This window comes from Primulina tabacum, chromosome 10 (assembly GCF_025594145.1).
Source record: "Primulina tabacum isolate GXHZ01 chromosome 10, ASM2559414v2, whole genome shotgun sequence".
NCBI lineage: Eukaryota > Viridiplantae > Streptophyta > Magnoliopsida > Lamiales > Gesneriaceae > Primulina > Primulina tabacum.
In genome coordinates, this window is record NC_134559.1 from 4,148,677 (window position 1) to 4,163,795 (window position 15,119).

The 15,119-nt window shown below is 33.3% G+C and overlaps 2 protein-coding genes across 4 annotated transcripts; both read right to left on the reverse strand.

Moving 5' to 3' along the window:
* Positions 1-534: 534 nt before the first annotated feature.
* On the reverse strand, positions 535-8,205 carry LOC142505144 (inositol-tetrakisphosphate 1-kinase 4-like). 3 transcript variants are annotated; one of them, XM_075617993.1, is made up of 10 exons: positions 7,639-8,205; positions 6,254-6,332; positions 5,203-5,235; positions 4,054-4,174; positions 3,759-3,851; positions 3,244-3,363; positions 2,979-3,155; positions 2,541-2,596; positions 2,318-2,402; positions 535-1,013 (listed from the first exon to the last, which is right to left on the reverse strand). In XM_075617993.1, the coding sequence occupies exons 1-10, from the start codon at positions 7,851-7,853 to the stop codon at positions 916-918; spliced, it is 1,077 nt and encodes a 358-aa protein (XP_075474108.1). In that variant the 5' UTR covers positions 7,854-8,205; the 3' UTR covers positions 535-915. The 3 variants fall into 3 exon arrangements, with proteins under 3 accessions (XP_075474108.1, XP_075474107.1, XP_075474109.1); XM_075617992.1 differs by having other exon boundaries at positions 6,254-6,335; positions 7,639-8,203; XM_075617994.1 differs by lacking the exon at positions 7,639-8,205 and adding an exon at positions 6,898-7,022 and having other exon boundaries at positions 6,254-6,335.
* Positions 8,206-13,087: 4,882 nt separating this feature from the next.
* On the reverse strand, positions 13,088-14,615 carry LOC142505414 (LIM domain-containing protein WLIM1-like). The gene is made up of 5 exons (XM_075618391.1): positions 14,370-14,615; positions 14,046-14,142; positions 13,905-13,948; positions 13,714-13,797; positions 13,088-13,505 (listed from the first exon to the last, which is right to left on the reverse strand). The coding sequence occupies exons 1-5, from the start codon at positions 14,502-14,504 to the stop codon at positions 13,281-13,283; spliced, it is 585 nt and encodes a 194-aa protein (XP_075474506.1). The 5' UTR covers positions 14,505-14,615; the 3' UTR covers positions 13,088-13,280.
* Between the last annotated feature and the right edge of the window lie 504 nt (positions 14,616-15,119).

The window sequence follows — 15,119 nt, forward strand, 5'->3', positions numbered from 1 at the left end:
AAATGAATCATAATCAGTCACGAAAACCCCCGATTGTAGTTTATATCTACATATTGTTTTCCAATAATTATATGTAATAATAATAATCTAATAAAGAGTTTAGCAAAAAAAAAAAGGTAAATCAATATTTTTAAAGAGTAAGTCTTTTACAAGATAGACTAACAAATTGACATAATATATATTTACAGTGAAAAATAATATTTTTGAAATAAAAAGCAATATTTTTCATGAATTAAGTCGTATTGAATATCATGAGATAATTTGATAGGAGTTTACTGTAATTTTTAAGTACGGATATTTTTAACAAAAGTTTGGTAATAGTACCTATCCTAACAACAAAAGACAAAACCAAATCAAAGATTTACTCCAAAAGATTAGGAAAGTTATTTATTTTATAGTAGTGCCGTACGCTCACGGCACCTCACGTGTATGTATGTTTATATGCGCATAACCAATCCGGCATCCTCCACATGTTCGTTATAAGATATATGCCTAACATACATGATTTAGCATCAAGTGTCGCATCACATCTGATGATCTGAAACATACAACTTTTGAAGATCAAGTGAAAATAAGCTACAAAACAGATGTTACAGTGCCGCAACTTGCCGCAACATCAACCATGTTAACCAAAAGATGTGCCAATACACGAAAAACTAGGGGAAAAAAAAATCAGAAACTCGATTATTCCTGACTGCGCTTCATTCAACAAATGACTACTGAGGACTGGTTCCATAACTAGCTAAAGTCCAGTTAGTGTAACTAGAAATTATTGCCTATACAGGGTGTTGCGTAACGAGTACCCCAGATTTAACCACATTGTCACGTTATAGTTGCACACCTGGTGTAAGCAAAAGTCTCGAGTAAAACCTGCTAACAAAAAGGATGTACAAAAATTTACATGTTTCCACGATGCTACGCTGCAGGAGGTCTCTGTTTATTGTGTTTGTTTTGCACCAGACCAAGAACAAAATCAGTAAATATATGTTCATATTCCGGCATTTTCCCATATCCTGCTAACATAGGGTAAAAAGTTAGCAATTCACGTGTTAATACTTTCATGATCCAAAAAAAGGAGTAAACAAAGAAACGGTTTTGTACTTGAATCAGTAAGGGTCCCTAAAACAAGAAAATCAATAATCTAGAATAGGAAATGGCTGCTCAAGTGATCTAATCTAGGATTCAGGATCTGAGGATAGATACAACCAAAGATTGAGGCTGGTTTAGTTACAAAGACAAAACCTCGCTCCTAAAAAAACTACAAAAACCACCCCTGCGTCTAAAGAAAATTTGAATATAAAAGCATTTGTTATGACAAGTCATCGTTGCCCTTCACCTCTTATCTTCTTCCTTGGCCAACTATAGAAAATAGTTTATGGCCGCCGACAGTAGCACATAACTGCCAACATCACCGTATCCTTTCCATCACTGCTACCTCCCAACCCATTTCAGTGTTCACCATCTCTTCCTGACATTGACGTACCACTCGTTACCACCTCCCTCACAATCGCTCCCCCTCCCCAAGTTCTTTCTATGCACCACGTCCTTTGTCATTCTACAGCCGCTTTAGTTCTTTCAAATTTCTCTCAACCGCCATAGCAGCATCACCCTATCGCCGCAATTATGTCCTCTCCCTCCAACTTATCATTAAGCCATCACCCTCATCCCCTTCTTTATTTCACTTCCTATTGTTAGTTTATGGTAGAAAAGGAATAAACTCTCTCACAAGAGTAAGCTAAGAAATGAATTTTTGAGTTTGATTTCGTTCAAATAACTGATATCAAATCTTCTGATATTGCAGCATTTGGGTAACCATGTAAATTAATTCCAAATCCGTATAATATTTTGATAAATTATTTTTAAAGTTCAGGTGTTTCAATAACTGATTGAAAATATTGTAACTTTTAACTGTAAAAGATCCGAAGTCTTTCCGTTAATTTACCAGGAATTTATAATTACAGTTTCGCTCCTAAAGGGCATTTTAGTCCGGAAAATTGTCCAAACCCTTATTATTGAACTGAGGATATTCCCAAAAAACGTTAATACTATGACATCAGTAGATTTTTCAGAGCAGCACACCAAAAAACTGTTGGACAGTGTAATGCCTAAGGGCTGGTTATTGTAGTTAAGAAAACTCAAGGGTGGTTATTGTAATTTGGAAAACCTAGGTAGGTGTGAGGGTAATTTTCCGCAAAAGAAATCATGTACAAGCTCAGATGATACACTTCATATAACAAACACGCTACAAGGGTTGAAATAACTGCTTATGAGGATTCAGCACTTAAAAATCAAATGAACTCAAATATCATCACTTTACCGGGGAAGTAGTTGATGTCAATGACGTAATACAGATCTTTGGTCCCCTTTTGCCTAATCATATCAATATTAAATAGCCGGAGACCCTAAACATCAAGTAAAATAACACATATCACACATAAATGGTAACAACACTTTATATAGTGTAGCATCAAAAGTAGCAGAAGACTGAAGTTCCCATATAAATTGGAACGGAATTAAAATTTTGTTGGAAAGATATTCACCAGTCGATTACGAAGTTCTCTTGCAAGTCCCTCAAGCAAAGGTCTTGGAGGAAGTTCTACATCAATCAATGAATTACGATGAAATAAAACTTCACGTTTTGAATAAACATAAATAAGACAGCAAAACCATAGCTGACATGATCTTTTGGTTTGTCCAACTCAGTTTATGAAAGTTGTGAATTAAAAAAAAGAAAACAATGATCTAAAAGGCCATAGATGGAAGTTTTTGAGCAACTATACTTGAATGGGGCATATCGTGTTTAAATCATTTCAGATAGTGATGGTTTATTGTCCCCGTGAACCAATGTATCGTCACTTTTTTGGTTGGTGAATAAGCACCCAGTACACATACCACCTGGCTTAAGATATATTTTAGTACCAAAGAAGTCCTATTTGCAACAGCGTAGATATTACTGCTGTAAGGGGACTCAAACTCACCAGCAACAGCAGGATCCAGATCAGCCTCATCTGCACTAGCTGCAGCGCAGGAAACTCTTGGGAAGCGGAAAACACCAGAAATTTTAGGTAAGTCACATTTGGTTATATCAGGCAGAGAGAAACGCCGGACAACATTTACGGACTCGCCGATGACATAAACTTTAAAGAGAACACCACCTATCATTTAGCAATTAAACATTCATAAATCATACAGGTAACACCAGAAAATAAGGGTGACGAACTAAGGAGTAAGGAATACACATACCGTGATTAATGAACTCTTGTAAAACCATTGGAGGCTCTAGTTCTGAGGGGGACAACTGATCGTATGCAAGGAATAATTCATGCGACTTAGCACTTCCATCAACAAACAAAGGTTTCACAACTGAAAAAATAGCATTTGAAAAGTTTATGTCAACAATTAAAATTTCAGCAGAGAATACACACCATAAGAAAAATCTAATGTATCGCACAACATATTATCGGATTTTAGTATTTCAAACTATGTCACCATCACATTCTATGGGAAGAAATCTTCAACCACTTTAATTAAAAAGAATTCTGATTTTGAAACAGCATGCTTCTTCCAGTAATACACAGCCACTACAAGTATCCTTTTTGTATAATCAATACAAGATCCTTTTACTGAGCACGAACAAACACCCTTCCATGATTAGAGGGAATTGGGTAAAAGCTAGATTTCCTACAGTATTTCTTATAGTGTCAATGCAATAATAACTTGCATTCTTCCAAAAAAAAAATGGAAGAATACTAGCATACCGAGAGGTAATCTTAATCCAGCTTTAGTAACTTCATCTGGTATTGCAGCTGTATCTTTCATAACAACCAATTGCCTTGGGATGCAAACTTTTCCTGTTGCAGTTCACAGGAAAAAGTAGCTAGTGACAAGGAGATAAAAAATTACATCGAAAGTCACCTCGGAGAAAATACTAACATCAACAACACACATGGTAAGAAGAAAGGCAACATTTTTTAAGTTTTTTCATTCTTTTGGTGTGGGACTGCCTACATGGTGAGAAATATATGTCACACAGCCCCAAAGAAATGAAAGTACCATAGCAATCAGGCAATTTCAGTTCAGCGACCTCTTCAAGCATTGATTGGCGGTTGTGAACATGTTTTATGGCTTGAGGAGGATCCAGAATTATAACCTCGGGATATTCTCTCTGATAATCCTTTATTAAAAATAAAACTAAACATCAGTGCCATTGAAAGGAGGCTGTTTCAGTAAGATAAAAATCATTTTTTAGTCATTATGATGAGATATCATTCAAGATTAGAAATTGGCACAATGTTTCACACGCATGAATAAAGCATTGCTAATTTTAGTAGTGTTTCACACTTTTAAACCAATAGATAAATTTGCATTCTACTCGTTAATTTCTGGTCAATCAGTCACTACTAAAATGACTTCCAACAAACATGGAGAAAAATATCCTAGCAGAATCCATTCATGGAGTCTCACCTCAAACCACATTAATATTAGACATGGAAAAAATTACAGCTCATTCTTTCGATTCCCCAAATTCTCTAAAATAACAAGTTTTAGAACTCTAATTTTTACAGCAATCGAGCTTTCAAGAAGTTAAAATTATTATATTAATGCAACTGTGAAAACAATTTTAAAACCAAGGAAGTAACTGCATCACTAGACCAAATAAATCAACTTGTGGCTAGCTAAAAACACACTCGACAATCTATAATAGAGTAGTCGATAAAAAAACTCAACAAAAATCATTTATCGATGCAAATGACCAGCAAATTGACCCATCAACCAAGCAGCTATAACAAAGCAAGAACCTACAGAAGCAACAAAATACATCAGACTTTTGGCATGATTATTAGCGACAGTAGGACAGGTTATACAGATCTCACAAATTAAAACTCTCATTATATGATTCTCAGGAACTACCCACAACTATCTGATTATAATTTGTGAATCATGATAAAGAGAGGAAAAAAACTGCCAATCATGTTAGACATAAATGAGTTTTAGGCCACATACACAACAACTTTCAAATCTACCACCTTCATACTATAACCTGGCATAAAGTATCTGAAATATATCTATATCATAGCAAGAGAACACCTAGAATTTGACATTAGAAATATCGGAAACACAATCCACAGCATCATCGGAAAGAATTAATTGTCATTCCATACAATTTTTGTGAAATACACTATGAAGATTGAGAGCACGAACCTTAAGAGACTGGGACCACTCTTTTCCAGCTAACTAAAAGAGAAGGGAAAAATCAATCAAGAAAATGTTAAACTTGAAACTTTTAGAAATGGCAGCAGGAAATTAACGAGGTTGCCAACAACATGATTTACATTAGTCAGCCCTTTTACTCACAGGAATTCCTGCTTCGAATTGACAATTGATATATCATGATGAAAATCAAGCAACAAAATTCAATTCAAATAGAGGTTTTAACCAATTAAAAGATGGTAACTTATTCTCCAATTCATACACATAGATAGTGTTCCCATTGGATTTTAGGGTCAACATTTTATAAGCCGGATAAAAAAATACCGTTTTCAGTCTTCACATATTTGTATTTTCATATTCCAGAGAAATTCAGAATCTAATTTTTTTACATAGCTAAGGAAAAGGAAATGGATAGAGTTGTGACAGCTGAAAGTTTTAAAAAACTAAGATTCTGTGCTCTCCTATTGTAAAAAGTGAGGTACCAAATAACATGGAGTTGGATTCGGATAATAGCGGTAAACTCCAGTATATTTTGGTAATATTGCTAAGAACCAGTGGGGTAGGGTAATGCCAGTGGCAAGTAGCGTGTGAATAAGAAGAGATATCAAATCAACAATCTGAATCTTCAGAGCTTTCTGGGCTAGATAGTCGAGGAGGTAAACAGATGAAAAGAAAAGAACTCTTGGAGATAAGATATGAAACTATTCATTCATATTGAGAAATGTTTGAATTTTTGTTGACTAAGATAAGTACGACAATGGACATTTGAAACCATATGTTTATTTAATGGGTCAAAGCCAGCTTTTATCCATTATTCATTTTTTGACTTCTAACTCTGCATATCACCTCTTTGGCACAAACAAACTAAATGTTTTACTCATAGAGATTACAAGTTCCTTGGTAAGACTTATCTACAGGATGGAGGTGGAAGATTTGCCATTGTTTTGTTTCAGCACTGAAAATAGTTACGGTGCAGATCCCTTGAAATTATAATAGGATTATACAACATATACAATCACTTTACAGAGAGTTCAACTCTCACCTTTTGTAAAATGATGTCAAATGGTCCGTGCTCCAATAAAGGCCTGTTCAAGTCGATGGAGACATATTGTATCCCCTTACTTCTGCATCAAATATTATATTTACAAACAATGCAATAAAGAAATCTTAGGACACAAAAACCTCAAAACAAATTTTGCAAACGACAGTCGATGTAAAAGAATAGAACTGAGATAAAAGAGTTAACAACACATGACTAGTATAACAAAAGGTTGCAAAATTATATAGCTTTATTTCTTTCACCAGTACGTAGATTTTTAAAAGTAGTAACAAATTCCAATTCAAGGCAATTCCCCATGTATCGTTAGGGATTGGAAATTTGTAGGGTCGTGAGAATCTTGTTTTAATGCATTAGAGCTGAACTTTAAATTTTCATTTTAACCTTGCTGCGGATTACTCATCCGCGCGAAGGGTGTAACGTTCAATTATTATAATAAAATTAGTTTACTATAAAAAAAAAAGAGAGAAATACAGAAAATCCCCTTCCCTTTTCAAAATAAGATAATAATGATTCCTTTTCGGGCTACTCTGAAGAAACAAAAAAGTGGATGTAGAGCAGAAACACAAGAAACTTGAAATTTTTACTCTGAAAACATTGAATTTGGAAGATCTTAATTAACGACTTACGAAGAAAATGATTTCTTTTCAGGGAAATACTCATCATTAGTAACAAAGTTGGCTGGGACAAGTATTCCACTTGCACAAGGAAAATAACAGGATTGACTTCGGTAAGATCACCAAGAAGTCAAAAAATACTAATCGCCGCAGGTTAAGGCATATATTATGGAATATATCATACAATGATACATACTGTAGCCTAAAGAGAATATTATTATGGAATATACCCGATAATAAGTTACAACTTCCTCCTAAAACCATTGAAGTAAATGTACAAGTCAAACAAATATTGACCAAGAATTTGTTCAAATCGTACACCACAACAATCCCAAATAAAACTTACAGTGCGCGATTTTGGCGTACTCGAATTACTTCCTTTTGATTTTTTAAGAAAAATCTAAAAACTTTAACCAGATCATTTATCCTTGAACGCTAAATAATAATGAAAATAGTAAAAAGATTTGCCATCCCTAAGCATCCGAGTACAATATAATGGAAAAAGAACTCAAATACACCTGAGTATTATTCCCAGAAACAAAAACACGAAGGTCTGTAGGCGCAAGGATCTTTAATGTATTAGAGCATGAACTACCTCAGCAACACAAAATAACAATTTACGCAGCGGACATCTACAGGGGCAAATTAATTTGAAACATCTCATCAAACGGCATAAAAAAACTCATTTCACAAAAAAAAAAAGTACGGTTAAAAGACACAATTGCATTCACAGATTTAGTTTGAAATGGTTACCGGGATAAACGGATAAGTTTCTGCTGCAAGAAACTCTTCTTCTTCTTCGAAGTAAGAGCACAGCCGACCACAACACTAGGCGATGGCGACAATGACGGAGACGTAGGTGGTGAAGAGGAAATGTCGGGCCCGGCTGAATTCACATGTGTTTCGCCAATCTCCTCTTCTTCCTCATCACGGATGCATGGATCCGAAATCTCTCCGTTCAACTGCATACCCACCAACGCTTCACCAGATTAAAAACCCTAGTTCCCGGATTCAACCCTCAGATTCCCACTCGATTTCGTCACGAAATCTTGGAAAACTGTCGCAAATCCTTCGCCTTCTTTCTTAAATTGTTAGATATACGAAAACTATATGCGAGTGACTGTTAATTTGTGGAATGGAAAGCTTGAATCCTCGATCGTCTTCTCAATTATTAATATTTGTTTTTTGGCATCATACATATATATAATTATATATATATGTATGCATACAACGGAATATATACGATCGAGTGCTACGCAGATATATATAGTAGGCTGCTCAAGTGGCATCCCTTTTTCGATATTGGGGGAGGGGATCTGCGCGCAATGTGCCACAAGCGCCATCCCATCGTAAATATATATTATATATATATTCTAAAAACAGCATATGATCGAAGCTTGTTTACTGTCTAAGAATAAGAATATATATTCGATTTTTACAAGAGCACAATTATCCTTGTCTGAATTGGAATTTTTCGAAGAAAAATATTATTTATCATGTCAATTTTTTTTTATAAATATAAATTAGGTTAATTAGTCTCACTAATATATTAATTTATTTAAAAAAACATGTTTTTAGTGTATTTAGCAATTAAAATGTATCAAGCGGGACCACATATTTTTAATATAGACAAAAATTTTTGTGAGACGATATCACATGTCGTATTTTGTGAGACATATATCTTATTTTGGTCATCCATGAAAAAATATTACTTTCTATATTAAGAGTATTACTTTTTATTGTGAATATTGGTAGGGTTGATAAGACCTCCTCAATTGTAAATGCCAAAATACATTTTTCTTTATATGCCATATTATCTTTATTTCCAAGTATTTGTTTAGATTGATAATTCCAAATCGTTCAGATAGCATATAATTGCTAGATAAAATTTAAATTTGACATCTTTTTTTTATTTCGTTAATATACATAAAAAAATATAATAGAATAAAATAATAATAATTAAAAAGTATTGTTACAGTTATACTTTATATAAAAATTTAATAAACTTAAATTAAATTAATATTAAGATTTAATTTCATATATGTACGAACACATCAAGAATAATAGTTAGTAGTAAATTTAAGGGAGAGATCCAAGCACATCCAATGATATATGTCACATCTAAGCCGTTATCGGGTACTAATAACTTTTTCGATTAATGTAACAGCTGCAAATCATACGAATCGTATTGGACAAACTTTGTGTGAGAGACTGTCACGAGACAATATTGAATAAGAAATAAAACTTTTTATCGTTAATCAATATTCATTTAATCTATCTACCCAAACACCACTTTATGGACATAAATAAAACTTCTTATCGTTGAACAATATTCATTTAATCTACCAACTCAAACACCACTTTATGGACTAATTTTTTTTAAAAAAAAATTTGGCTATAAGATAGAGATAGAGCAACCCGATTAAAATTTTGTGACTGAAATTTTATATTGATTGGAGATATTGATCACTAAAGAAAAAAGATGATTGATATTCCAAATAAAAAGAGAAAAATCCGGACATTTTTTGCTATCCTCGGTGGGTAAAGTCAAATTATTTTTCCAATGATTCTTGGAATTGCGTCTATATCAACGGAAGACTCGATTTTTTTCGGATTTTTTAAACGTCCGTCAACTATTTTTTTAAAAACAAAAATGATCTCCTCGAGTGTATTTAAAATATATTTCTAAAAAGAAATCCCAAAACCCAGGTTGTTTGTCGTTTTCTTTCAATCTCACTTGGATTCGAATGTACGCGTTTTGTAGGCATGTATAAATAGTTCGATGGAACATAGATTCTATTTTGTTTCATATTTGGTTCATGCCGAACTCGAGATTCTTGAGGAAAAGGGGATCAAGAATCTTGAGTCCTCAAGATTGTTGCGTCTCAAATTGTTGCTCTATGCGTCTACGCAATGTGTTGTGTGGATGCACTTTGCCAGGATGCGTGATTTTTGTGTTAATGTGTAACTTTTGTATTGTTTTACTGAAAAAGTTGTTCAGTTTTGATTTGGTGATATCACACATTCACAGCAGTGCTACAACAGAAAATAGCAAAAATAATGCATAATGCTGAGTTATATATTTCGTTTTCTTGATAAAAATAAATAAATATATATTTAGCCCTTCTCTTTTTGTTGCCTGCTTTATCTTCTCAATTTCAGTACTGTCTTTTGAACTTTGGTTAAAATCTTGATTGAAAACGTGAATGGTGCAGTGTGTGCAGGGGAGGACTTTAGTTTTTCGGAGTCAAGTTCATATTCTTGAGTATTGTTGTGTTTGGTAAATTTTTTTAAAAAAACTTAAGTAAACTGAATTAAAAAAATTGGGTATCCACACTTTTTTTCTTATTTGAATTTCATTTAAATATCAAATTATTAACATCATTATTATATTATAAATATTTCCTGCTATAATAAATTAGTATTACTTATAAAACTGATTATAATTATATTTATATGAGCAATAACTATTATTGATATTACGTGTATTAATATTATAGTTACTATTACAATTGTTATTATTAATAATAATCATATAAGTATTGTTATAATTAAAAATAATCTGTCGATAATCATTATACAACTATTAGTATATTAATAAAAATATAAAAGTATATATTATATGTAGATGTTACAAAATCTATGTATATCAATTTAATATATCATCCCATTATGGTAATTATCTCAAAAAAAAAAAAATATCTTATAATACCAAACACATCAACAATTATAAGTTTTATTATATTATTTTATTCAAACATTTTAACAACTTATTTTTAAAATAAAATCATACAACTTGTAGACGTAATACTATTTTAGTTTCAATATTTTGTTCTTGTGTTGTACTTCTTGTGCATATTGTTCTCGTAGAGAAAAATCCATCAATTTGCATAACTAGTGTTTTAGGGGAATGGATCATGTACCGTGGACATCCCCCCACAGTAGATGATGCTGTGACAAAAAAACAAATTAATTTCAAAATTGCCTTTATTGTGGACATCTTCATGAAAGAGACTGTGATGTCGTTTTACAACCACAATTACAATTTTCTATTCTTTTCTTTTTTTGTCTTTTTATATATTTTAATTAATACTTTCTTTTTTAATTTTTTTTGTTTTCTTTTTTGACCATTTTTTTGTATACATTCTAATTTTTTTAAAAGTATTTTCTATTCTCTTTTTATCTTGTCAATTTTTATTGTATCATTTTTACTATATATATATATATATATATATTATATTTAGCTTATGTACTATATACCAATGTACCAACTGATTAAATATGTCAATATAGAGAAAAAAATTATATATTTTATTCCTTACGAACTTTGGTAAATGCTCCAATATGTGCATCCCATTAGCGGACTCTGCAGGTTTTTGGTGGTTCATGGGGGAGCACACTCGCCCTAGCATATAGTCAGCCACACCCATATAAGGTTTCAATATGTCCTTTGTATGTTTGGAAGTGATGTTTTACTTTTACCTTCTGAAAGTATCAATTCCTCGCCAATAATCGTATTGTTCTTACTTTAAAGGTCAATGGCATGGTCTTGAGAGGCATCAATGAGGGTGGCGCTGCTGCGATATTTCCAGATGGTATAGTTTTTTTCTTATCAGGAGATGGCAGCTGATTTTGCATGCAGTTGCTTTATGTGTGCTTAAATTGGAAAAGCTCGGTATTCAGTTGAAAGTATCAACCAAATATTATTAGTGGAAATTGTGATAGAGTGGATGAAATATTTTTTTTATTAGAAATCAAAAGGTATACTTTTTAGTCAGATTTTATATTATTTGAAGTCCATTCATTTTCAATCCCTTCAGTCAAAACTCGTTGTCCAATCCAAATCCATGAATCCAAACTAATACTAAAGTATCTGAAATATTGCTTTAGTTTTTAAATGCACACTTGGCTTCTTCCCATCCCTTTGTTCATATGATTCCTTTAGTATATAGTATAAAGCTAATAGCATGGACCAAATGGGAAATGATGACTGCTCATCTTCGGCCAAATGAAGTGAATATGAAACGAGGAGATGACGACTGACTTCTCTTTGGTGAGTGTTTACATGAAACCAGTATGCATGCACATAGGCTTATATATCTATTGTATGTATCTATGTCGTGAACAAAGGCTTTTTTCCCTCTGATTTGTTTCTGTTGGATAACATTGAGAAAATAAAGCATATCAACATTGTAATTGTTCAGGTTTGTGCAACTCCTCTTTTTAATTTAATTTACTATGTATTATAGAACCTTCCCTTCCAGATTCTGGTCGGATACATTTCGTGCTTGAGATTTCAAGTTGCAACAATTAAATGTTGCCTGAAAATTGAAAAAAAATGGAGAACTTAGGAGACTGTTCAGATTCATATGAAGCCATTTTGGTCAACCCATCTTTCAAAACTCATTATCTTCTCTATTGTGAAGGGAAGATATGATGTCTGCTGCCCTCTGATGTCTGCATGGGATCTTCACACGGCTTGGCTTGTGATTTCCACTCTGCATATAATCTTGGATTGTTTCAAAGTAATTCTTTTTCCTAGTAAAAATTTGAGAGTAAATTTATTTTATTTTTAGCTTGTTTTCCAAGTTCTTTAAATCAACGAACAAGTTACATATTTTCCTGTTTACCGGCTATTCTTCAAGAATAAACGGATTACAAAATTTTCCCTGTACTTCCGTTGCGTCAGTTGGTGGTGTATTTTCAGGAAAATGAAAATTGTATTTCCTTTTTGGCATATTGTTCCAGATGCAGGCCATTCTGCCAATGAACCAGCAATGTTGATCCGAAGAACTTGTAGCTGCAACCAATAAGTTCAAATATATCATCGAGGAAGGTGCGCCTTGAAATCACTTGATGTGCTGCAATGTGAGATTGTTTCGAACTAGTCCTTTTTCTTCGCAATTTTTTCGGATTCCATATGATCCAGTTTCAGAGTCTCCCATTTATGTGAATATGTAAAACTTCATAATCATTTTATGTAATCTTAGAATTGAAAGGGTGACTAAGATAAACCGAGTAGTTTCGAAATTAAGAGCGCAACCTCCCACAACACTGGGAGATGGCGATAATGATGGAGAAGTAGGTGACACAAATGAGTTTAAAAGATTTTTTGAGATCTTGAAATTTTATTGCATCATAAAGTATAGTTAATGATATCCTATCCTTGAGGTATGAATATATTTTATCTAACACAATAACGAAGCCAATAATGCACCTTATCTGATATTATATCTAAAAATCAAAACATCACACATCACAAATGTGCGAAATTGCCACAATACATAATTCATTCACGAACCGTTTCCCAATTCATGAAGGCAAAAAATTCTGAAAAACGCTTGAAATCAACAAAAAAAAATTATGCTCAAGAATCGGGGAAATGGAAAAATATTTCATAATTTAGCAGCGATGTCTTCGAGAGGCGTAGAAAGCGAGGGCTCTTTCTCTAATTCGGTCTCGAGCTGGCTGTAATTTCCTTTGGCCTTGAAAAGTTGGATATGGTGGTGCTTGCAGTAGAGCTTGCCCTCGTGTGCTATGTAGTTGGATGGGCTAATGGTGCAGCCTCCATGAGTGCACTTGAAGCAGCTCTTGTGGTAAGATTTTCCATTCACAGTCACCTTTTGCACGATAATATATATGTCATATAAGATGTATCCGCCTATATTTTGTCATCTATGTTTTTGGAATTTTAGTCTTTTTTTCCGACGCTAAAGTTAAAATTTGAAAATTATTAAAATCTCGAAGATGCAAGCATAGATGATCGACGGAAAATGCAATTTCTCCATATTTTTATGAAGTGAAAACTGATCAGAAGATCGGACATACCTTCTCAATTGGGTAAACTGTGCTGCTACATCCCACACATTTGTCTCTCGTACCTCCAAACATACTTGAAACTTTGCTTGCATTCTATTCAACATTAATACTCAGTTCCAAAAAAATATATATATACATACATCTATCCAAAATTAGAGTCATTCATTCAATTATTAAAAGAAATTTAAGGATGAAATTACCTCATTTTCCGATGCCTTCTCTGGTTTCAAGACTTTAGGAGTACCTGGAAAAAAAATGAAAATGAAGCCTAATAAAGAAACCAAATTCAGAAATTTAGAATTAAAGTTGGTGCTGATGAAATGATGATATATATAGAGTACCCTCGAAACTTTTCTCCAGGCTACCAGTTCTCTTGAAGATCTGATCATAGTGAGGTCTGCAGTACAGCACCCCGTCAATGGAGTTGAAGTTTCCGAGCTGAATTCATATGGTCAAACAAAGGTAATCAATACCATTAAAAATTTATCACTTTCAATAGCTTGGAACTATTAGTTATAGCAACAGATGCAATGTGTTTCCCACCTTTTTGTGCAAAATTCACTTGATGGATATTTTATGCAAGACATGCATGGAGTAGATCCCGATATGATATATAAACCAAACCAGATTTTGCCTTATCCGCTCAAACATAAATATGTATATACCTTAAGGGTGCCATTGCAATGGTGGCACCTGAAACAAGCCTTGTGATAAATCCGGTTATCCGCTGCCAGCCGATCGACCAGATACACAGTCAGGCTACAAGCTCTGCATTTCTGTGTCGTGCCCGCAAACGCCATCTCTCGTTGTTTTTATTCTAATCTGAATCTGAGAAAAAGAGAACAATCTTTCAACTTAGATTGCCTCTCTTTCTCAACTTTTTTTTATTATTTTGTTGTAACAAAATCTTATTCAAATGTTTATAGAAAGGTATAAATGGGCACGAAGATCGAAGAAAATGAAACAGTGGGCAGCAGCGAATTGCGGGTTGGGGACGAAGATCGAAGAAAATGAAACAGTGGGCAGCAGCAAATTGCGGGTTGGGATTTCGGAAACAAGAATACATAATGTTTCAATGGAATTCTCTGATTGCACATCATTTCTTGCGAAGTGTAAGCAATCTTGTTGGAGGCTTATGTGTGACGCCCACTATATTTGGAATATGACTATGTCCAATTATTAGTTATTACGAGAAAATAGTTGGCCTTCTCCTTCTACCAAAAAAAAATATATATATAACTAATGATATACTTATAAATCAAACGATCTGATAGATTTTTATCCGTGACACGAATCGATCTTATTCATATTTATAATAATGTTTTTTATTGCATAAAAAAACAATATTTTCTATTGACAACTCAAATAAAAGATTTGTCTTACAAAATTGACTCGTGAGACCGTTTCACGAAATT